Source organism: Eubalaena glacialis, chromosome 9 (genome assembly GCF_028564815.1).
Source record: "Eubalaena glacialis isolate mEubGla1 chromosome 9, mEubGla1.1.hap2.+ XY, whole genome shotgun sequence".
Lineage (NCBI taxonomy): Eukaryota > Metazoa > Chordata > Mammalia > Artiodactyla > Balaenidae > Eubalaena > Eubalaena glacialis.
This window is the reverse complement of record NC_083724.1, coordinates 5,111,274-5,136,749: the sequence shown is the minus strand read 5'-3', so window position 1 is coordinate 5,136,749 and position 25,476 is coordinate 5,111,274. Positions and strand designations below refer to the sequence as shown.

Here is a 25,476-nt window from a genome sequence, read left to right as displayed (position 1 = left end):
TGCAGCTTTATTTACAATAGCCAGGACATGGAAGCAACCTAAGTGTCCATCGACAGATGAATAGATAAAGAAGATGTGGCATATACATACAATGGAATATTACTCAGCCATAAAAAGAAATGAAATCGAGTTATTTGTAGTGAGGTGGATGGACCTAGAGTCTGTCGTACAGAGTGAAGTAAGTCAGAAAGAGAAAAACAAATACTGTATGCTAACACATATAGATGGAATCTAAAAAAAAAAAAAAAAGGTTCTGAAGAACCTAGGGGCAGGACAGGAATAAAGACGCAGACGTAGAGAATGGACGTGAGGACACGGGGAGAGGGAAGGGTAAGCTGGGACGAAGTGAGAGAGTGGCATGGACATATATACACTACCACATGTAAAATAGCTAGTGGGAAGAAGCCACATAGCACAGGGAGATCAGCTTGGTGCTCTGTGACCACCTAGATGGGTGGGATAGGGAGGGTGGGAGGGAGACGCAAGAGGGAGGGGATATGGGGATATATGTATATGTATAGCTGATTCACTTTGTTATACAGCAGAAACTAACACACCACTGTAAAGCAATTATACTCCAATCAAGATGTTAAAGAAAGAATCTGCCTGCCAATGCAGGGGACACGGGTTTGAGCCCTGGTCCGGGAAGATCCCACATGCCACGGAGCAACTAAGCCCGTGCGCCACAACTACTGAGCCTGCCCTCTAGAGCCCACAAGCCACAACTACTGTGCCCGTGCGCCTAGAGCCCGTGCTCTGTAACAAGAGAAGCCACCGTAATGAAGAGTAGCCTCCGCTCGCTGTAAGTAGAGAAAGCCCATGCGAAGCAACGAAGACCCAACACAGCCCCAAAAATAAATAAATGAATTTATAAATAAAATAAATAAAAATGCCAATCTTTAAAAAAAAAAAAAAAAAAGGTGCTTAAAAAAAAAAAAGAGGTTACTCATTTTGAAGGAGGTTAGGGGAGCTGGATTAACAGAGAGGACAGAAATACATGTGCAAAGCACAGGGAAAAAAACGAACAATTTATGTAGTGAATGCTGGTAAGCAAATTAGTAGTAACCTTTTTAATAAATTTATTTATTTATTTTTGGGGCTGTGCTGGGTCTTCGTTACTGTGCACGGGCTTTCTCTAGTTGCAGAGAGCGGGGGTTGCTCTTTGTTGTGGTGCGCAGGCTTCTCACTGTGGTGGCTTCTTTTGTTGCAGAGCACAGGCTCTGGTGCACGGGCTTCAGTAGTTGTGGCTTGCAGGCTCAGTAGTTGTGGCGCATGGGCTTAGTTGCTCCGCGGCATGTGGGATCTTCCTGGACCAGGGCTCAAACCCATGTCCCCTACATTGCCAGGCAGATTCTTTACCACTGCACCACCAGGGAAGTCCCTAATTAGTAATAACCTTAATCAAAAATCATCTAGCAAGAAAACAGATGTGATCAAAAAAAAAATAACGTTTATATATTTCTTTTAGAATCCCCCATAAAAGAATATATATCCACGCTGAAGTTGCCTAAGGAGAAGTGAATGTGGGTAGAAAGTTATATTTATGTTTTCATTAAATTTGGCACGCTTGGTCTTTATTGAGTCATTCTTTCATAAAGAAGGTAAGATTAGAAACACTAGTACAGATTCTCCCTGATCAGCCCAATAAAACCATGAGCAAAACCAAGCTGGCTCTAATAACAAACATGACGATTTTAGACCCTATTTTCTAGACTATCTGGGCAGCACTGTCCATGGGAACTTTCTGGGATGACGGAAATGGTTCTATACCGTAGCCACCAGGCAGCTCTTGAAGTATAGCTAGTGGGACTGAAAAACTGAATTTTTTATTTTATTTAAGTTTCATTAATGTAAATGTAAACAGCCACACTTGGCCGGCAGGCAGCCACCATAGTGGACGGTGGAACCCTAGAGAACCAAAGTGAAATGAAAAACCAGGCAAAAGGGAGACAGTGGGATAGGGGAAGCTTTCTGCAAAATTTTAACTACGATGTCATTAGAAATTTACCTCCTTTAGGTTCTAGTCTTGATTCTACCACTAACTGGGTATTTCAACGTGAAAAAGTAAGTTAAGGGACTTTCCTGGTGGCACAGTGGTTAAGAATCCTCCTGCCAATGCAGGGGACACGGGTTCGAGCCCTGGTCCGGGAGGATCCCACATACCGTGGAGCAACTAAGCCCGTGCACCACAACTACTGAGCCTGCGTGCCACAACTACTGAAGCCTGCGCACCTAGAGCCCGTGCTCCGCAACAAGAGAAGCCACTGCAATGAGAAGCCTGCGCACTGCAACGAAGAGTAGCCCCCGCTCGCCGCAACTAGAGAAAGCCTGTGCACAGCAACAAAGACCCAACGCAGCCAAAAATAAATAAGATTAATTTTTTAAAAAGTTAACTTCCTTGGGCTTCAGTTTCTTCTTTTATGAAAGTGAGGTGCTGAGTTAAACTCTAAAGGTCCTTTCCAATTTAAAATTCTGACTCTGTGACCAAAACCATAAAATGTTCATTCTTTCCTCCACATCATACACCCAAATTCTTACAGTGACACTAGTATTTTCAAAGTGCACCATCATCGCAATATTCAGCAAATAAAGTTTATTACCATCTGATTGCCTCTCCATGGTGTGAAGTATTGATTGCATAAAATCATTCTGTTTGTTTGAGCCCAACAACAGTGAATCCATGGCTTGCTCCTCAAGAATGGTCAGCAACATGCAAATACCTGTAAGATCATGTGTAGTTTTCTTGAATTGATTAAATAAAACTGTTCTAATGCCTTCTCCAGTTTAGTTGGCAAAAGAATAACAAGGCAGTAAGATGAAACAAAAAAGTATCCAGTGCCTCAGACATTGAAGTCTGAGACATTCATATGCAACTCCTCCTAAGAACAGAACTTTAGACTGAATAAAAAGGGAAAAGGCACGAACTTGGTTAGAAAACCATTTCCAAAATGACTACCACACAATTTGTATCTCATAAAATCAAAGACCCCTTAAATTTTAAGATCACCATATTTCAAGTACCAATCACTGCCAAATATACACATGACTGTAAGACTCTGAATCAATGAAGTAGGACAGAACTATTTTAAGTCAATATACAACTTGATGAAAACCAAAGTTAGTATCTCTTTCTTCCAGGAAATATTTTACAGATGGGAAAAGAGGTATTAAACCTCTGTTTCAATAGATCAAAACCCTATTAAGGTCAGCTGCTATGCTAATATTGTAACATCTAATACTGTCTTAAATAAAAGATCTATTTGCCATACTTGAAAATGTACCTCTTACACAGATATTTCTAGGATAAAACAAGTTTAAAGGCAAGATGTTGTAATAGTCAATTTAATGACAGAACAAGAATTGGGAACTATGAAATCCTTTATTTAGCAATTTTGATCAGATTACCAAAAGAGATCCCTTCCCTTGCAGGATAATCATAAGAAATATTGGAAAATACTAATTATATTTGTGTAGGAACAATACTCACCTAACCAATAGTTTTTGTAGTTGGCAGTATCATACATGTGTGAAGGCAGAAGAATCAGTTTACCCTCCTCAAGGACAGAAGAAGTATAAATGTCTGGACTTTCTAAAAGCCCCAACTCAATAACTTTAAAAAGGCAAGTCAAAACCTCCTGTAAGTCATAATAATCATCTCTGTCCACTTTTCCCAAGTTTCTTGCAGTCAGGATAGCCCAGCGCCGAACCTAAAAGCATAACACATTCATTACTTCATTTAACACACAATTGTCTACATACAGCAATATAGTTAAAATAGGATTCTCTACAGATTATAAAAGACACGAGATACATCAACTATACTTTAATTTAAAAAAAAATCATTACACTGTATATCTTAAACTTATACAGTGCTGTATGTCAATTATACCTCAATAAAACTGGAAGAAAAAAACTATCATATAGAATAAAGTACTTTAGGAAAAATACATGATTTTCAGACATTTAAAGGAAATAAACCAAAAGGTCCATGATGACAGAAAAAAAAAAAAAAGACACAAGATACTAATTACAATTGACCTTTGAACAACACAGAAGGGTTAGGGGCACCTACCCTCTCCGTAGTTGAATACACTAATATAATTCGAATATAACATAGTTGGCAGCCCTCCATATCCCGGTTCTGCATCATGGATTCAACTAACCTCGAACTATGTAGTACTATACTACATGCTATTAAAAAGAATCTGTGTATAAGAGGACCCATGCAGTTCAAACCCATGTTGCTCAAGGGTCAACTGGAATGCGATGTGTGAACCTTACTTGATCCTGATTTGAACTAACCCTAATAAAGCATTTGCGAGATAATAATTTCCACTCACTTAAACACTGACTAGAAATATGATATTATTATTATTATTATAAGTGTGTTGATGTAATTTTTTTTTTTAAGAGCACTTACCTTTTTGATACACGTACTAAAGTATTTTATGAATGAAATGCTCTGATGTCTAAGATTTGCGGTAACTAAACTTAACAAGAGTAGAATATTGACCACATATTGATAACAGATGAAGCACAGTGATGGATATATGGCTGTTCACTACACCAATCTACTTTTGTATGTTTGTAATGTTCCATAATAGAAAGTTAAAAAAAGGAAAGAAAAATGAAAAGAGAAACCTCAAAAGAAATCAAAGGTCACCTCTACATGGCAATATAGCATAGGGAAGTGATTTTAAATTTATTCTGCACTACAAATTGAATTTAGTGATCACAACCAACCTTAAAAACTAAATAAAATTTAAAAAAATCAGTGGGCATCCTTCACAGTAACAATAAGTATTGTTTTGTGAAATGTTTAGGTCACATACGTATATATATGTGTGTGAACTCAATGAAGAACATTTTTACTTAGGTTATGGGCAGAAAAGTTTGAAAAACTTAGATATAGTGGACAAAAGAATGGGCTCTATGCCAATATAATTAAGTAATGAATTTTAAGCTATCGAAAAAAATACAAAGGAATCAATGAGTCTATAACTTACAATAAATAGATGAATAAATGAAGAGCAGGGAAAATGGCTCTTGATTATAGTATAATCAATGTCAAGTGCTGACTGGTAAATGTGTAAAGTGCTGGGGTTGAAATTATTTTGCAATCTTAGAAAAACTGGCTCAGGGAAGAACCATCAGGTAATGCTAAATTTAGGAGAAAATTTTGGTGAGGAGTAAGGTATTTATGTGATCTTAGAGTACTTAAGAAATAGAAACTGTACAGTGAAGAAACTGGACAACACCTCAACCAGATGATCAAAATTAACATCACCATGAGAGGCCGAATGAGATGGCATGCCTGTATATCTGACACCCTGAGGAGGACATAACATCCATCACTTATGTAGTACTCCCGTTGGAACGTATAACCGAAGCCTAACCATGCGCAAGCATCAGACAAACCCAACATGAAAAGCATTCTATTTTTTGTAAATGGGAGGGAGGCAGAAATGACTATTCTTCAGAAATGTAATTGTCATAAAAGACAAAGAAAGGCTGCGGAAATGTTACAGATTAAGGGAGACTAATGTAACACAACTACATGTAAATCCTGATCCTGGTCTGGATACTGGAGTACAGGGGGAAAATGCTACAAAGTACACTGGATCACATGACACAACTGCAAAATAGACCTTACTGCATCAATGTTAAATTCACTGAAGTTTATAATATTGTGAGAATATACTTATTCTTAGGAAATATACACTGAAGTATTTAGGGGTAAAAGGCTATGATATATGCAACCTACTCTCAAATGGTTCAGAAAACAAACAGCTTTGTAGTTAACTGAAAACAAATGATAGAACAAGTGGAGTGAAACATTAATAATTGGTGAATACGGCTAAAGAGTATACAAGTGTTTTCCACTTTTTTTATTTTTGAGAATTTTCTGAAAATTTTAAAGTATTTTCAAATAAAAACTTAAAAAAAAAAGCATTAGGGCTCTGGAGTCAGGCTGCCTATATAATACAAATCCCAGTCACCATACTAGCCTGTGTAACTGTGGTTAAGTCTCCTGACTCAGTTTCCTCACCTATAAGAACACATATATAATGAAGAATACAGTCATTCCTGGCCCTGCAGACCCAGTCACCAAGCCTGCAAGTGCTTGGCCCAGGTCCTGGTTGCTCAGCTGGACCAGCTTCCTCTACTGGTTTGCAGTGTTAAGAAAGCCAGTCCCAGAGAGCAGCTGGCTGTACTTTCTGTCAATCTTCTTTCACAGGCAGGAAAGCCCCACCCTTATTTTAAGCACAGGCCTTGACTCTGGTTCTACCCTTGCCTGGAGTATACTTGTAATTCTTATTATCATGCACAAACTCAGTCCCCTGCTACCTATAGCCACCCAGGCCTACATACAGGTTTCCACCATTTATCACTTTGTATTTCTGTTCCATTACTGGTCCAAAGAAACATTTACCTTTTGAAAAGTGTGATTATAGGCCTTTTAGAATTCCGCTTTTTGAATTTTTTTCTATCATTGTTTGGGTTTGGCACAAACCAGGAGGAGACTGAAATTCACCACCATTCTGACTGGAAACCCCATTGCCATGTTCTTTCTTTGCCACTTAAAAAAAAGCCTCTTCACTATCTTTCTATTGGCAGAGCAACCCTTCATGGCTATTGTCTTAATGTTGTAACTCAGTTCTAGAGGCCGACGTGCACAGGTCCTACTGCACACGCTGCCTCGCCACATGACGATAAGTCCTCAAACTCCAGCAATCAGCTCAAAGTCAGGTTCCAAGCCTCTGGTGTTGCTCTCTGCTTCTGTCTACCTACTGTTCTGATTCTCATGTTCCTCTTCCTGTCTGGCACCTAGGAACTGAATTTCCTTGTCCTCCCCTCTACCCCACCACCTGTTAAAAATGTCATCTATTAGCAAAATAGTTATTTCAAGTGTTTTAAGTGGTATTTCCATGTGCTTAGAGTGGGGCAGGCAAGCAAGAAAAGCAAGAGAAAACAGTCCTTCTTCATTAGTTCAGGTCAACACACTGCAAGTTCAGATTATTCCCTCATTTGTCTTTTAAACTGAAGCATCACCTGTCAGAAGTGTTTCCCTACTCTCTTAACTCTCTTCTTTGAGCCCCCCCAGCACCCTCTCCTTAACTGCAGTAATGTTACAACAAGAGAATAATTTTGGCAAATATTTTAAACAAAGTACACACCAAAAACCTCTATTATAGTTATCTATACTATAGGTGCAAAAATAAAATATTCCCTCTTCCACTGCCTAACACTCACACTCACCATTTCATTGGGATGGACCAAAAACAAATAGATCCCTGGATGTTTGTCAAAAACCTGAAAGGAGCAATTAGCTTGTTCCATCCGGCAAAGGGCTTCAACGCATAATTCATCTAAATAGAAAAAATAAGGCAGTAAACATAAGACATAAATCTTATCAACTTATCAAGATTCCCTAAATTTGGCTCCTTCGGTTGCTCTGTAAGTGAATGAAAAGTTGTTCCTTTTTTTTTTTTTTTAAACTGAGGCATAAAAATGCTGTAAACGTAGGAATGGTATTTAGCTGCTGAAAGACCGGTAGGTTGACCATAGTGTGTGCCTATGAATTGCTCTGACTTTCCTAGTACAAACATCTTTTTTCACACTGGGCATAATTATCTCCAGAGGGCATCTTCTTAGAAGTATGGCTATAGGTCCAATTCCATTAGCATTTTACATTTTGATCCATGCGGACTTTATCTTGTACCGCAGTGATAAAATCAGCTTTGCTTTGCCCCCCAAATGGCTATTTTGTCCTACTCTCAGTTACTGAGTAATCCATTTTCTCCACTGGTTTGAAATGCTATCATCACCAAAGAGTAAATTCCCCAAATATATTTGGTTTACTTCTGGACTCTCTACACTGCTCCATTAGTCTATCTGTACCAGCACTATCCTAATCCCTGTTGCTTTATGGAAATTTCTTCATCACTCTTTCAGAAGTATACTGAATAGACTCATACATTTACTGTATCAGATGAATCAACTTTATTTTGTCAAGCTTCAAAGAATATTGTAGTGACAGTGGTTAGCTTTGGGAAGGAGGAACAATGACTGGAAAAGCAAGAGAGCTCTTGGTGTGTTGATGATGTTTTGTTTCTTGACCTGGGTGCCAGCTACATAAGTGTGTTCAGTTTATGAAAAATCAAGCTTATATACTTTTCTGGATATGGTACTCTTTAATAAATGTTTGAAAAATGACTTGTTAGAATTTTAAAATCTAGTTATTTTGAATTTATTTAGAAAGAACTGATTTATCTAATAAATCTTTAGATATACTTTTCCATTTACTGAAAATACAGAGGATAGAGAAACAAGTCAAATAACATGACAAGGAAGAAATCAGAAAAATCCAGGAAGCACATTATTCTTTAGGGCAACCATTTGATCTCAGCAAGTCAAAGTTATGACAAAAAAAAAAAAAATCTATATCTATCTATCTATATCTGTGCACACATGTATGAGTAAACTATTCTGGATTAAAAGAGATATAAGAAATATGGAACCAAATGCACAGTCCCTGATTAGACTCTAAATAAATCATCTAAAAAACACATTTTGCAACTACTGGGAAAATCTGAATGTGGACTAGATATAGTAGTGGGTGCCTTAAAGATACTGTTATTTCGTTAGATTTGATAGATCAGGAAAATGTCTTCAAGAGATTCATATTAAAAAATGCAAATATAAATGACCAAAATCTAGGCAGCCATAATATGCTATGCCATAGTGATTACTGAAAATTACTACAGACCAGTGCTTCTCAACCTGGCGATTTTGTTCCTCACTGGCCCTGACCCCCAACTCCCAAGGGACATTTGGCAATATCTGGAGATATTTTTGGTTGTCACAACTAGGGTAGTGAGGAGAGCAAGTCACTACCGGCATCTAGTGGAGAGAGGCCAGGGATGCTGCTAAACATCCTACAATAAACAGCACGTCCCTCACCCACCAAGAATTATCCAGTCCAAAATGTCAACAGTGCCAAGTCTGAAAAACCCTGCTACAGACAAATTCCAAGAATGAAAATTAATTGAATGGATAGATGAATAAATATGTGATAAAGCAAATACAGCAAGATGTTAGCAACTGTAGAATCTATGTGGTGTGTACATGGTATTCACTGTGTAATTCACTTTTCTAGGTTTGGAAACGTTCAAAATAAAACGTTTGTAAAAAAATACTAAGTATCCTAATTATATGTTTAAGAAACAGATTTTCAATATAGATAAACCCCAATTCTTACAATTCTTAAAATAAAAAAAATGATACAACTGTGAAACACCCAAGATACTCACTAACACGCTCATGTAAAAGCAAATAAGGATATTTCAGTATTTCAAGAAGAGGAACTCGAAGCTTATTTTCAAAGTCTTGGCCAGTAAAGTCAAACGGCTGTGCCTCTCCATTGTTGTCTACTATATATAACTCGTCATCATCTCCAATTTCTGCCTTCATGGCCTTTTCAAAGTGATTTATGAGACGTGAGGTTTCTAATTCCCATAAAACCTACAGGAAAAGAAAAACAGGCAGTGTGCTTTATATCTTATTATCAACAAAATATACTGGATGCGACGATCCTTCTAGAAAGCCTTTTCCTAAGTATAAAAATTCAAAAGTTTAAAGAAGTACTAAACATCATATATTAGATTTAAAGGAAACAGTCACTAAACATAAAAGTGGCTTTTATGATACATGAACATGAGTACATAGAGCATGAGATGTTTAAAACATTGCTCTTGCAGAGTTTTGCTATATCAACAGCGCTGTCAACTATACTCTATTGAAAAGGAAATGAGAAGTTGGAGCTTCTTTATCAAGGCACAAGCTGGGCCTTCTCTGACTTCCCTTCTATGTTCCAGCCACAGGTAACTACCTTGAAACATCAGCTTTAGCATAAAGACACTGGTTAGCTTCATAGCTAGGAAACTTTGTAAACGTAAAAGTTTTCTCAAAAGGTTCAAAACTCATCATCCCCCTCCTCTTTTCTATATTATTATATATCTCTCTATGGTCTGTATTCCATTTTTCATCAGATAAATATAATAAACCAATATTCAAAGCCACATATTTAAAATTATATGTTTCACTTTGGTTACTGTGAATGAAAAAATGCTTGTCTTTATTGATTTATACCACTTACCCATTAAAAAATGAAGAGAGGGGGAAAAAAAGAACTATTAGCCAATAAAAAAATAACCCAAGCCATTCAGATACCTGGTTGTTAACAATGTCAAACACAATGACATTAAAACATAAACCCAAAAAAACCCCATACGTCACTTCATTTCATGAAACTGTTTCACATCAAAATGACTAAAAGTGGAGGATTATAAAATTCTGCTTTAGATTTCAATTCAATTCCATCAATCAATAAGCATTTACTCAGCACCTACTATCTACCAGGCAATGAGTTAGATACTAGAAGTATATTAGCATTCACAGTTTAAATCACATTGTCAGTTCCCTGAATGCTTTCAACAGAGTTCAAATTTACTCTCTTCCTAGTTATCAAGCTCTGAAAAATACTGCCCAATTAACGTAAAGTACCTTATGTAAGAATGGCAATTCATCCCTTGCTTTGTGGTATTCAGCCACACACTCTAAGCAGTAGCAGAGGTCTTCATCAGCTGTTTGAAATTCACTGGAGTGGGTCTCGGATGCATAGCGTTGCAGGAAGTCAATGGTGGAAAGACCACCTGGCGTACACCAACAACATGTGCTCATTCTGTACCTGTATCCAGAAAAGAAGACATGGAAAGACTAAAGAAACAAAACACACACTTCAGGCCTACTCTGGTGGAGAATGGGTACATTTCCTACTAATGATCATGTTTTCAACTTACAATGTGCCTCAACCACATCCAGAACATTCTGCTGGCCAGCTTATCAATCACTGGCTAAACTCAATCTGAGCCTACTCGTAAAAACTTTACCTGTGACACATGAAAAATAATGAAATGAAAGCAGTTAGTAATAAACATCATAAGGCAATATACAGCTGTGTTATAAAGAAGGCTCAAAACTATACAGTACTGATGGGAAATTATATACAGAGACATAGAATTATCAATGTTTTCAAAGTACAGATTTTGGAGTGTTCTAATAATGTACTGGAGTCAAGTGAAAAGCTCAGGAAACCTTTCACATTCCCTGAGGCCATGTTCCAGAAATCCCTGGAAACCTAAAAAATCCACAAATATTAGTCCATAACAATAACAAAAACTCATATAGAGAAGAATTTTCTCTTGGTTAGAAAGTATATATACACATGAATTTGCACACGTGTGTATGAATTGCTGCCCATAACTCACTGCTCATCAACGCAGTATAAACTGTAATGGATGCAAATATAATAGCTACAAACCTATTACTACTAAGTTTGACACTTACAGTTTTTGACTGTCTCCAATTTGGGGTTTTATACTACCATCAGAGCCTCCACCATCCAAACTCAAGTAAAAAGGGTTAAATGAAATTAATTTCAGAGATTGGTTCAAGATGGCGGAGTAGAGGACCTGCGCTCACTCCCTCTGGCGAGAGCACCGGAATCACAACTAACTGCTGAACAGTCATCGACAGGAAGACACTGGGACTCACCAAAACAGATCCCCCACATCCAAAGACAAAGGAGAAGCCGCAATGAGACGGTAGGAGGGGCGCAATCACAATAAAATCAAATCCCATAACTGCTGGGCGGGTGACTCACAAACTGGAGAACACTTATACCACAGAAGTCCACCCACCGGAGTGAAGGTTCTGAGCCCCGTGTCAGGCTTCCCAACCTGGAGGTCTGGCAACAGGAGGAGGAACTCCTAGAGAATCAGACTTTGAAGGCTAGCGGGATTTGATTGCAGGACTTCAACAGGACTGGGGGAAACAGAGACTCCACTCTTGGAGGGCACACACAAAGTAGTGTGCGCACTGGGACCCAGGGGAAGGAGCAGTGACCCCATAGGAGACTGAACCAGACCAACCTGCTAGTGTTGGAAGGTCTCCTGCAGAGGCAGGGGGGGTGGCTGTGGCTCACTGTGGGGACAAGGACACTGGCGGCAGAAGTTCTGGGAAGTACTCCTTGGTATGAGCCCTCCCAGAGCCCGACATTAGCCCCACCAAAGAGCCGGGTAGGCTCCAGTGCTGGGTCACCTCAGGCCAAACAACCAATAGGGAGGGAATTTAGCCCCACCCATCAGCAGACAAGCAGATTAAAGTTTTACTGAGCTCTGCCCACCAGAGCAACAGTCAGCTCTAGCCACCACCAGTCCCTCCCATCAGGAAGCTTGCACAAGCCTCTTAGACGGCCTCATCCACCACAGGGCAGACAGCAGAAGCAAGAAGAACTACAATTCTGCAGCCTGTGGAAGGAAAACCACATTCACAGAAAGATAGACAAAATGAAAAGGCAGAGGACTTTGTACCAGATGAAGGAACAAAATAAAACCCCAGTAAAACAACTAAATGAAGTGGAGAAAGGCAACCTTCCAGAAAAAGAATTCAGAAAAATGATAGTGAAGATGATCCAGGACCTTGGAAAAAGAATGGAGGCAAAGATCAAGAAGATGCAAGAAATGTTTAACAAAGACCTACAAGAATTAAAGAAAAAACACCTAGAAGAATTAAAGAACAAACAGAGATGAACAATACAATAACTGAAATGAAAAATACACTAGAAGGAATCAATAGCAGAGTAATTGAGTCAGAAGAACAGATAAGTGATCTGGAAGACAGAATGGTAGAATTCACTGCCGTGGAACAGAATAAAGAAAAAAGAACGAAAAGAAGTGACGATAGCCTAAGAGACCTCTGGGACAACATTAAACGCAACAACATTTGCATTATAGGGTCCCAGAAGGAGGAGAGAGAGAAAGGACCCAAGAAAATATTTGAAGAGATTATAGTCGAAAACTTCCCTAACATGGGAAAGGAAATAGCCACCCAAGTCCAGGAAGCGCAGAGAGTCCCAGGCAGGATAAACCCAAGGAGAAACACGTGGAGACACATAGTAATCAAATTGACAAAAATTAAAGACAAAGAAACATTACTGAAAGCAACAAGGGAAAAATGACAAATAACATACAAGGTAACTCCCATAAGGTTACCAGCTGATTTCTCAGCAGAAACTCTACAAGCCAGAAGGGAGTGGCACGATATATTTAAAGTGATGAAAGGGAAGAACCTACAACCAAGATTACTCTACCCGGCAAGGAGCTCATTCAGATTCAACAGAGAAATCAAAAGCTTTACAGACAAGCAAAAGCTAAGAGAACTCAGCACCACCAAACCAGCCCTACAACAAACGCTAAAGAAACTTCTCTAAGTGGGAAACACGAAAGAAAACGACCTACAAAAACAAACCCATAACAATTAAGAAAATGGTAATAGGAACATACATATCGATAATTACCTTGAACGTGAATGGATTAAATCCAACCAAAAGACACAGGCTCGCTGAATGGATACAAAAACAAGACCCATATATATGCTGTCTACAAGAGACCCACTTCAGACCTAGGGACACATACAGACTGAAAGTGAGGGGATGGAAAAAGATATTCCATGGAAATGGAAATCAAAAGAAAGCTGGAATAGCAATACTCATATCAGATAAAATAGACTTTAAAATGAAGACTGTTACAAGAGACAAGGAAGGATGCTACACAATGATCAAGGGATCAATCCAAAAAGAAGATATAACAATTATAAATATATAGGAACCCAAAATAGGAGCACTTCAATACATAAGGCAACTGCTAACAGCTATAAAAGAGGAAATCAACAGTAACACAATAATAGTGGGGGACTTTTTTTTTTTTTTTTTTTTTTAAGAGATATGCTCCCTGCACATTCACAGTAATTATTTTGGAATCTAGTCTTTGTTTTCAGATTCCTGAGGGATATTTTTCTTTCTTTTTTTTTTTTTAATTTTTATTTATTTTTTTATTTATGGCTGCATTGGGTCTTCATTTCTGTGCGAGGGCTCTCTCTTGTTGCGGCAAGTGGGGGCCACTCTTCATCGCGGTGCGTGGGCCTCTCACTATCGTGGCCTCTCTTGTTGTGGAGCACAGGCTCCAGACGCGCAGGCTCAGTAATTGTGGCTCACAGGCCTAGTTGCTCCACGGCATGTGGGATCCCCCCAGACCAGGGCTCGAACCCGTGTCCCCTGCATTGGCAGGCAGATTCTCAACCACTGCGCCACCAGGGAAGCCCTAGTGGGGAACTTTTAACACCTCACTTACACCAATGGACAGATCATCCAGACAGAAAATGAATAAGGAAACACAAGCTTTAAATGACACAACAGGTGTTTCCTGGTGGCACAGTGGTTGAGAATCCACCTGCCAATGCAGGGGACACGGGTTCAAGCCCTGGTCCGGGAAGATCCCACATGCCACGGAGCAACGAAGCCCATGCGCCACAACTACTGAGCCTGTGCTCTAGAGCCCACAAGCCACAACTACTGAGCCTGTGCTCTAGAGCCTGTGAGCCACAACTACTGAGCCCACGTGCCGCAACTACTGAAGCCCGCGCGCCTAGAGCCCGTGCGTGCTCTGCAATGAGAAGCCCGCACACTGCAACAAAGAGTAGCCCCCGCTCGCCGCAACTAGAGAAAGCCCATGCGCAGCAGCAAAGACCCAACACAGCCAAAAATAAAAAAATAAAATAAATAAATTAAAAAAAAAAAAATGACACAACAGACCAGACAGATTTAATTGATATTTATAGGACATTCCACCCGAAAACAGCAGATTACACTTTCTTCTCCAGTACACACAGAACATTCTCCAGGATAGATCATATCTTGGGTCACAAATCAAGCCTCAGTAAATTTAAGAAAACTGAAATCATATCAAGCATCTTTTCTGACCACAACGCTATGAGATTAGAAATCAATTACAGCGAAAAAAACATAAAAAACACCAACACATGGGGGCTAAACAATACGTTACTAAATAACCAAGAGATCAGTGAAGAAATCAAAGAGGAAATCAAAAAATACCTAAAGACAAATGACAACGAAAACACGATGATCCAAAACCTACGGGAGGACTTCCCTGGTGGCGCAGTGGTTAAGTATCCGCCTGCCAATGCAGAGGACACGGGTTAGAGCTCTGGTCCGGGAAGACCCCACATGCCGTGGAGCAACTAAGCCCGTGCACCACAACTACTGAGCCTGAGCTCTAGAGCCTGCGAGCCACAACTACTGAGCCCACATGCCACAACTACTGAAGCCCACGTGCCTAGAGCCTGTGCTCCGCAACAAGAGAAGCCACCGCAATGAGAAGCTCGCGCGCCGCAACTAGAGAAAGCCCTCACGCAGCAACAAAGACCCAACGCAGCCAAAAATAAATAAATAAATTAAATTAATTTTAAAAAACCCCAAAAACCTATGGGATGCAGCAAAAGCAGTTCTAAGAGGGACGTTTAGAGCAATACAAGCCTACCCCAAGAAACAAGAAAAATCTCAAATAAACAATCTAACCTTACACCTAAAGGAACTGGAGAAAGAACAAACAAAACCCAAAGTTAGTAGAGGGAAAGAAATCATAAAGATCAGAGCAGAAATAAATGAAATAGAAACAAAGAAAACAATAGCAAAGATCAATAAAACTAAAAGCTGGTTCTTTGAGAAGATAAACAAAATTGATAAACCTTTAGCCAGACTCATCAAGAAAAAGAGGGAGAGGACTCAAATCAATAAAATTAAAAGTGAAAAAAGAGAAGTTACAATGGACACCACAGAAATACAAAGCATCCTAAGAGACTACTACAAGCAACTCTATGCCATAAAATGGACAACCTGGAAGAAATGGACAAATTCTTAGAAAGGTATAACCTTCCAAGACTGAACCAGGAAGAAATAGAAAATATGAACAGACCAATCACAAGTAATGAAATTGAAAGTGTGATTAAAAATCTTCCAACAAACGAAGTCCAGGACCTGGGCTTCCCTGGTGGTGCAGTGGTTGAGAATCTGCCTGCCAATGCAGGGGACACGGGTTCGAGCCCTGGTCTGGGAAGATCCCATGTGCCGCGGAGCAGGTGGGCCTGTGAGCCACAATTACTTGAGCCTGCGCGTCTGGAGCCTGTGCTTCGCAACGAGAGGCCGCGATAGTGAGAGGCCCGCGCACCGTGATGAAGAGTGGCCCCCGCTTGCCACAACTAGAGAAAGCCCTCGCACAGAAACTAAGACCCAACACAGCCATAAGTAAATAAATAAACAAATACTTAAAAAAAAAAAAAAAGTCCAGGACCAGATGGCTTCACAGGTGAATTCAATCAAACATTTAGAGAAGAGCTAACACCTACCCTTCTCAAAATCTTCCAAAAAATTGCAGAGGAAGGAACACTCCCAAACTCATTCTATGAGGCCACCATCACCCTGATACCAAAACCAAACAAAGATACTAGAAAAAAAGAAAATTACAGACCAATATCACTGATGAATATACATGCAAAAATCCTCATCAAAACACTAGCAAACAGAATCCAACAACACATTAAAAGGATCATACACCATAATCAAGTGGGATTTATCCCAGGGATGCAAGGATTCTTCAATATACGCAAATCAATCAATCTGATACACCATATTAACAAACAAAGAATAAAAACCATATGATCATCTCAATAGATGCAGAAAAAGCTTTTGACAAAATTCAACACCCATTTATGATAAAAACTCTCCAGAAAGGGGGCATAGAGGGAACCTACCTCAACACAATAAAGGCCATATATGCCAAACCCACAGCAAACATCATTCTCAATGGTGAAAAACTGAAAGCATTTCCTCTAAGATCAGGAACGAGACAAGGATGTGCACTCTCGCCACTATTATTCAACATAGTTTTGGAAGTTCTAGCCACGACAATCAGAGAAGAAAAAGAAATAAAAGGAATACAAATTGGAAAAGAAGAAGTAAAACTGTCACTGTTTGCAGATGACATGATACTATACATAGAGAATCCTAAAGATGCCACCAGAAAACTACTAGAGCTAATCAATGAATTTGGTAAAGCTGCAGGATACAAAATTAAAGCACAGAAATCTCTTGCATTCCTATACACTAACAACAAAAGATCAGAAAGAGAAATTACGGAAACAATCCCATTCACCACTGAAACAAAAAGAATAAAATACCTAGGAATAAACCTACCTAAGGAGGTAGAAGATCTGTACTCAGAAATCTAAAAGACACTGATGAAAGAAATCAAAGATGACACAACCAGATGGAGAGATATACCATGTTCTTGCATTGGAGGAATCAATATTGTGAAAATGACTATACCACCCAAAGCAATCTACAGATTCAATGCAATCCCTATCAAATTACCAGTGGCATTTTTTACAGAACTAGAACAAAAAATCTTAAAATCTGTATGGAGACACAAAAGACCCCGAATAGCCAAAGCAGTCTTGAGGGAAAACAACGGAGCTGGAGGAATCAGCCTCCCTGACTTCAGACTATACTACAAAGCTACAGTTATCAAGACAATATGGTACTGGCACAAAAACAGAAATATAGATCAATGGAACAGAATAGAAAGCCCAGAGATAAACCCACGCACCTATGGTCAACTAATCTATGACAAAGGAGGCAAGGATACACAATGGAGAAAAGACAGTCTCTTCAATAAGTGGTGCTGGGAAAACTAGACAGCTACACGTAAAAGGATGAAATTAGAACACTCCCTAACACCTTACACAAAAATAAACTCAAAATGGATCAGAGACCTAAATGTAAGACCAGACACTATAAAACTCTTAGAGGAAAACATAGGAAGAACACTCTTTGACATAAATCACAGCAAGATCTTTTTTGATCCACCTCCTAGAGTAATGGAAATAAAAACAAAAATAAACAAATGGGACCTATGAAAAGCTTTTGCAAAGCAAAGGAAACTACAATACGAAAAGACAACCCTCAGAATGGGAGAAAATATTTGCAAACGAATCAATGGACAAAGGATTAGTCTCCAAAATATATAAACAGCTCAAGCAGCTCAATATTAAAAAAAACAAACAACCCAATCAAAAAATGGGCAGAAGACTTAAACAGACGTTTCTCCAAAGAAGACATACAGCCGGCCAAGAAGTGCATGAAAAGCTGCTCAACATCATTAATTATTAGAGAAATGCAAATCAAAACTAAATGAGGTATCACCTCACAGCAGTTAGAATGGGCATCAACAGAAAATCTACAAACAACAAATGCTGGAGAGGGTGTGGAGAAAAGGGAACCCTCTTGCACTGTTGGTGGGAATGTAAATTGATACAGCCACTATGGAGAACAGTACAGAGGTTCCTTAAAAAACTAAAAATAGAATTACCATATGACCCAGCAATCCCACTACTGCGCATATATCCACAGAAAACCATAATTCAAAAAGACACATACACCCCAATGTTCACTGCAGCACTATTTACAATAGCTAGGTCATGGAAGCAACCTAAATGCCCATTGACAGACAAATGGATAAAGATGTGGTACATATATACAGTGGAATATTACTCAGCCATATAAAGGAACAAAATTGGGTCATTTGCAGAAACGTGGATGGATCTAGAGACTGTCATACAGAGTGAAGTAAGTCAGAAAAAGAAAGACAAATATCGTATATTAACGCATATATGTGGAACCTAGAAAAATGGTACAGATGAACCAGTTTGCAGGGCAGAAACAGAGACACAGATGTAGAGAACAAACGTATGGACACCAAGGGGGGAAAGTGGTGGGGGTTGGTGGTGGTGGTGGTGGAATGAATTGGGAGATTGGGATTGACATATATACACTAATACGTACAAAACAGATAACTAATAAGAACCTGCTGTATAAAAAATAAATAAAATTTAAAAATTTTTTAAAAAGAAATTAATTTCCCACATCCTAGCAGTCTCAAAGAGAGCAAAGTAGCAAGTTGGTACCAGGAAACGAGAGGAAATCCCAAGAATCAAATGTGTCAAAGGTTTGAAGGAAAATACACGAGTCAAGTTTATCAGAACTGCAGATGGCATGAAACAGAGGATTAGCAAAATAGGGTGGAAGCCAAAATCCAAAGAGATCTCCAATTCTAATGAGGTGTAATAAAAGCAAGCTAAGATGCCACTAACTGCATATAAAAGCAAATAGAAAGCTCACTGTCAGTAAGCAGTGTATTGTGGCTAAAGAAAAAGCAAATGTTTTGCAATGAAATAAACAAGAGGCTGGAGCAGGAAAAATACAAGTGAGCCTGGAGCATCTTAACAGGAACAGAAACAAAGTGCTCAAAATACAAAAGGATGGGGGCATGTCAAAGGGACATATTAGCCACCAACCTGAAAGAGCTCCCAGTGGCCAAAGCTGAAACAATCTGAGTAACAAAATAATGTAATATTGGATTATAACCCACAGTATAAATATACATGAATCCATACTGATACAAATGAATGAATGAATAAACAAATGTGGGGGAAGGAACAAACTTTCCTTGTAGAAGAACTGCAAATAATATATACAGATACTCCCCATTCCAGGAAGTGGAGCTTAATCCCACCCTATCTTGAGTGAGGGCTGGACTTGGTGAAACACTTCCAAATAATAAAGTATGCAAAGTGAAAATCACACTTACAGTGGAGACACCTGGCAAACACAACCTCAAACCAAGTGATCAAGGTTAACATCACCAGTGGTTAAGTCGTGTTGGTAACCCCTGACACAATGCGATGAGGCAGGAACTTCAACTCTGCAGTATGCTTCCCCAAACCCACAACCCCAGTCTATTCATGCGAAAAACATCAGACAAACTCAAGGTATTATCCAAACAGTTATTAGCCAGTCTTTGACAAAAAAGAAGAAAAACCACACCCAAGGGAAATCGAACCAAGTGTTCTATCATATGAAAACATTTTATTGGGAATTGGGCCAGGAAATTACCCAACAAAACCGATCTTGAAAACTTGACCTTCATTATCTAATGAATGTATATCAGCCTAATGGGAAAAAAGTTACAAACCCAACTGTAAACCCAATGAAGTTCATTTCCTAACTGGATGAACCTAATCCATGCATTCTCATCAGGAGTGACAACATCCTCAAGGAGATGAAAACCGGTTAGTGGAACACATCCTACTCTTTTCTACGTATAAAGCACAGGTATATGTACATTACGTAAAGAAGTATATAATATATTGGTGGTATTAAAATTCATGGGAAATTCACAGGAAAGAAATGTCTTAAACGTTTCCTTTCAGAGAGGGAGAAGGGACAATAAAAGGTTAAGAAACATGACCCAAATCATTGAATACTTGGGTACAGAAACTTGACAATGTTAAGTTTTTGAATGCATTATCACCCAAAAATTCAGAGTGCATACTAAGCTCTGCTAATGGGAAATTGATCACATCTTGACAGAATTTATAATTTCTGTATAATCAAAAACATGTATTTGTCTTGTGAACTGATTTTTTTAATTCATTAAATATTAACTGTATACTTTCTTCATGCTTCTGAAAAGAATTTAGGGCAGCTTTCAACATTAAAGTATAAAGAAAAAGACATTTTAGAAGGCAATTTAAAAAGACAGAGAAATCAAAACTTATTTAGAAAAAATTTAATTTCACTAAGTCCTAATTTAGGAGCTTCCTGAAAAGTAGAGCAGAAAGATAACATGAGTTACACAGTCCTCGTGTGAAAAATAAAAAAAGTAATATGCTAGTTCAGCTGGAGAGTCCAGACCTTTCCTAACACTAATTCTAGTTCAATTACATTTTTTAAGGGTGCTGCAAACTAGGGAATAGGAAGTAACAGAATGGACACTATGTTTCTGCAGAATATAAATTTCACTCAAAGAACTTCTTATACTTGAAAAACCAGTAATATAATACCAGGAAGTTAAAAGTCTGCAGAAGCTGTGTTTTTCCAGTGATGTAATCTAATTCAATAAACTTCACCCTTCTAGAGATCCAAGAACAGAAAATGAAACTTATGGGAGACTTCTCAAACATCCAATTGTTTCAAGCTTGACTTGAGCAGGAAACAAGACTGCAGTCAATTGAAACTTTGAAAAAATTAAGGTACTGAAGTACAAATAAAATGTTGTATACTTTAAAATAATTATTAACAGAGAAGTTAGCAAAATAAACCTTCTAGTAAAAAAATTATGGAGTCTGCTTTTTATTTCACTCACTCAGAGAGTGAGCCTACTTCCACATTCCAGAAAGCAAAACTAAATTTTCTCAAAGTAGATAGGAGTTACTGCCATATAACAGATAAGTGCCATGGAATTTAGAATACAGAGAGCACAGTGCTATAGCACATCAACAATAGAAACATGTTTCCATAGTTCCTCTCAAAAGGCCATAAATGGGTGTGGTTATGTTCCTAAAACTAAAATCATCATTGGCCTGATAGCTAAGCCCAAAAAATCTGAACAGGGTATACTGAAATTTTTCTTTTAAGGGAAAACTGCTGGTAGATGACTATGAATCCTGCACATTTTTGCACAATTCAGTTCTTCTGGAGGACAGTTTTGTTAATTTCATCAGTGGTTTTACTGCTTGGAATCATTACTGAACCACAAATGGGGGAGTCCAGGGAATCCTCAAGCTGCATGACAGAAATAAGAGCGGCTCCTGTGCATCAAAGAGACAGTTGATTTGCCAATAACACAGGATGCTTCACCAGAGGTATAACTGTAACTTTCTATTGACTTATCCAGGGGATATCATTTCTCAATAATAGCTGGCCAGAAACTTCAAATAACAATCACTTTCTTCTACCCTTCCTAGCTAAACTTTTTGAAAATTTATTTATTTATTTATTTTAAACTTCTTCGCAATTGCTTTTATTTTTTTCCTCGGCCACGCTGAGCGGCTCGAGGGATCTTAGTTTAGATCCCCGACGAGGGATTGAACCCAGGCCATGGCTGTGAAAGCGCCTAGTCCTAACCACTGGACCAGCAGGGAACTCCCCTTGAAAAAATAATTTAGATTCACTTCTTTAGCTCCTTTGCACTCTGGCTTCTACCTTATGTTTCACTGAATGTTTTCACAGAAGTCCCTAATAATCTCTTTAATAACAAATCCAATAGATTCTTTACTGGACTCCTCTAAAGCATATGAAACTGCTAACCATGTATTCCTTAGCTACGACGACACACCATTCTTCTCTCACTTCCTCTACCCAACCCCCGTAATCATCTGTTCCTTTTCCCCCTGCTTCATATTGAAATTTCCAAAGGTTTGTCCTCAGGACTCTATCCCATCATTCAATATCCTCTTTGTGGGTGACAATTCAACCTATTTCTTCAACTACTATTTATAATGAAGCTTCCCAAAGACTGAGAATGTAGGTAAAACTCAATGCAATGTTTAATTGTGTTTCAGCTACTCAATAAATGATAGCCTAGCCTAGAATTCCAAAAAGATATACAGCTGCCCTTCAGTATCTGCAGGGGATTGGTTCCAGGAGTCCCCCCCATGCATACCAAAATCTGCAGATGCTCAAGTCCCTTCCATAAAATAGTGCAGTACAGGGAACACAGTTGGCCCTCTATGTCCACAGACGGGAAACCCAAAGATATGGAAGGCTGACTGTACTCAATATCCAACTGTATAGTGAATCTATACTCACTTGACAGTTGCCTCAAAGTAAACAGGACCAGAACAGAACAAAGTCCTTCCCGTAAATCTGTTATCTGTCCTGTATTCTCTATATCCATGGTATTACCATGACTTCACTTTTCAAACCAGTAACCTGTGAATTCTCCTATACTCTCCCCCCTTAGCCCCCATCTCTACAAGTTCCACAGAGTCTACCACCTTGATTACATCTGTACTTTACTCTGAGTGAGACTGCCATTGCCTTAGTTCAATACGTTTTCATTATTTGTCTGGATTACAGAAGAAATCTAAATGATCTGCCTCTTGTTTGATCCACCATCAATTCTTCCTCCAAAATGCTGCCAAAGGCCAAAGCAAAAACCAGACTCTAAAAGCACAAATGACTCCTCTACCTTTGGCCGATAAAATTAAAATGTTTGACCTCACCACACAAGGCTCTCCACGACCTGGCTTCAGCATCATCTCTTGCCATTCCCCCTCACTTGCTCTTCCTAAAATGCTTCCTGGTGTTTGGCATTACCTGCCTTTATGGAAGCTCTTCCATCTGCCTTGATCACCTACCCTTCATACCTTTGCCTGGTTCTTAACCCTGAATGCGCATCAGACTCACCAAAGGAACTTGGGGGAAAAAAAAAAAAGCAAAGCAAATGGTGAGATACCATTGATAAAATTCAGATTCGTTCTAAAAAACACTCCACCAGTTAAGTCTGATAAAAAGCCAGATTTGGGGGACTTCCCTGGTGGTCCAGGGGGTAAGACTCTGCACTCCCAATGCAGGGGGCCGGGGTTCGATCCCTGGTCGGGGAACTGGATCCCACATGCATGCCGCCACTGAGAGTTCGCAGGCCACAACTATGACCCAGCGCAGCCCAAATAAATAAATAAGTAAATATTTTGGGGGCGTGGTGGGGGAGCCAGATTTGAGAATTACCTCTGAGCATCATCATGCCTAGGGGCTTGTCTGACTCATTCCCTCCCTTCCAGTCTGTCTTTGATGACTTTTTTCTCGATCCCCTCAGGACTTTGTCCATGGTTTCTATCACTGCATTTACCTTGTTACGCTGAGCTGCTTACTTATCTGTCTCCCACCTACAAGCTCCATCCTCAGCAATTCTGAGTCTGTTAGGAGGCAAGGATCCGTTCTGTATTTTGTTTGTTTTTTTTTTACTTTTCAGTGCTTGGCACATATTAAGTGCCTGAAAAAAAAGTCTTAAATGTTTATTTAACACATAACTACCGACACTTCCCTGGTGGCACACTGGTTAAGACCCTGCGCTGCCAATGCAGGGGGCCCGGGTTCGATTCCTGGTCTGGGAACTAGATCCCACATGCATGCCGCAACTAAGAGTTCGCATGCCACAACTAAGACTTCGCATGCCACAACTAAGGAGCCCGCTGCTGCAACTAAGACCCAATGCAACCAAATAAATAATTAAAAAATTAAAAAATTTACAATTAAAAAAACAGCAACAAATAATTACCTGGGGTAATGGCCTACAGAGAAGTGATCCTCTCAGTCGAGATTCCTGGGTTTATTTGAGAATAGGTGAGGATCTGCATTTATATATACCCAGACTCTGGCCCCCAGAAGAACATCTCTGAAAAAGCAAAGCAAAACAAAACAAAACTGAGGAAGTGGTTTTTAGACTCGCTCTCTCACCTGGGTTTCACATCGATCCTTATAAAGTAGAACCAAATATAACCATTTGATGACAGAGCTCAAGCTCCCAGAGGTTAGACAACGTGCCTGTGGGTCTACAAGAAACGAAGAAACAGAGCAACTGCCATTCTGACTCCACAGGGGCAGTGGCTCCACGGGAGACCTCGTCCCCACGCTGGGGACAGCGAGGCACTTTGTCAGAAAGTCCAATTAGCAGGTGAGTTCAGCCCTAGGATCGTCAGTAGCTAACATCTCTGCCGCTTTAACTGACCAGCCGTGGGTTCTTCTCCCTTCGAGCCTCGTGCCCGGTTCCTTCTGGGCCACACGTATCTCGGCACATCGTCGCTCCTGGAAGGCGGGGAGGTCGGCAAAGGCCCCTCTGGCTGGCTGTCAGCGCTCCATCGCCTTCAGGCGGGGCAGGGAGGGCTCGGGTGGCCACTCGGGAGGGGCACACTCTCCAAAGGCACGAACCCCAGCAGGAGGAAGCAGAGGGCGCCGAGCGGACAGAGACTTCCTGTAGCGAGACACCCCACTCACTCCCACCGAAACTACGCAGCGCCCAGACTCGGAAGAGCTCACACGGGACGGCAGTGCAGACGACGCGAAGGGAGAGGACCGGAGGGCGGCCCACCGGACGCCGCGGGGAGGCTCCCGCCTCGGGCGCCGCCAACTCTCCTGAGGGACGCGGCCGAGCGCGCGCCGCCCCTCCCCCACCCGCCCGGGCCTCACGCGCTGCGACGATTACGCCGCGCGCGCTCCCACGTTCACCGGTCCTGCAGCCGCGAGTCCGCCGCTCTCCTCACCCGTCTCGGCCTCCCGCCGGCCGCTAGCCAGCCTCCGCCTCCATGCCTCGACTCTACAGTCGGCCAAGAACGGAAGTGCGGGCGCGCGCCCGGGCGCCTCCGTCCGCAACCGACCACCCAACCCCAGGAAGCCGCGAGCGCAAGCCCCGCCCCCTGCGCGGCGTCGGCCGTCTGCAGGCCCCACCCCGGCCGCCGCTTTCTTGTTTTGGTGCCCCCGGGGGGCGGGGCGTGGGAAGAGACACGCCCGGGCTCCGCCGGGAGGCCGGGAAGCCCGGCGTGGCGTCACTTCCGGGCTCCCGGGGCCAGCCAATCAGGAGCGTCCGTGAGGGGCGGGGGCGGGGGGGAAGCTTGAGGCCGAGCTTCGACCGCGGCCTTGCCCAGGATTTCCGCGAGTAGTGG

General features: G+C 40.5%; 1 protein-coding gene across 3 annotated transcripts in view; it reads right to left on the bottom strand.

Annotated features, from left to right (window-relative positions):
• The window catches only part of SETX (senataxin), an 83,558-nt gene extending 58,319 nt beyond the window's left edge, over window positions 1–25,239 (bottom strand). For all 3 annotated transcript variants that reach the window (XM_061199713.1, XM_061199715.1, XM_061199714.1), the window contains exons 1-7: window positions 25,078–25,239; window positions 24,096–24,212; window positions 10,567–10,750; window positions 9,315–9,525; window positions 7,261–7,370; window positions 3,488–3,707; window positions 2,601–2,720 (exon numbers count right to left, since the gene is read on the bottom strand). In XM_061199713.1, the coding sequence (XP_061055696.1) occupies window positions 2,601–2,720; window positions 3,488–3,707; window positions 7,261–7,370; window positions 9,315–9,525; window positions 10,567–10,743 (838 nt within the window). In that variant the 5' untranslated portion in view covers window positions 10,744–10,750; window positions 24,096–24,212; window positions 25,078–25,239. The remainder of the gene's footprint in view (window positions 1–2,600; window positions 2,721–3,487; window positions 3,708–7,260; window positions 7,371–9,314; window positions 9,526–10,566; window positions 10,751–24,095; window positions 24,213–25,077) is intronic.
• Window positions 25,240–25,476: the final 237 nt, after the last annotated feature.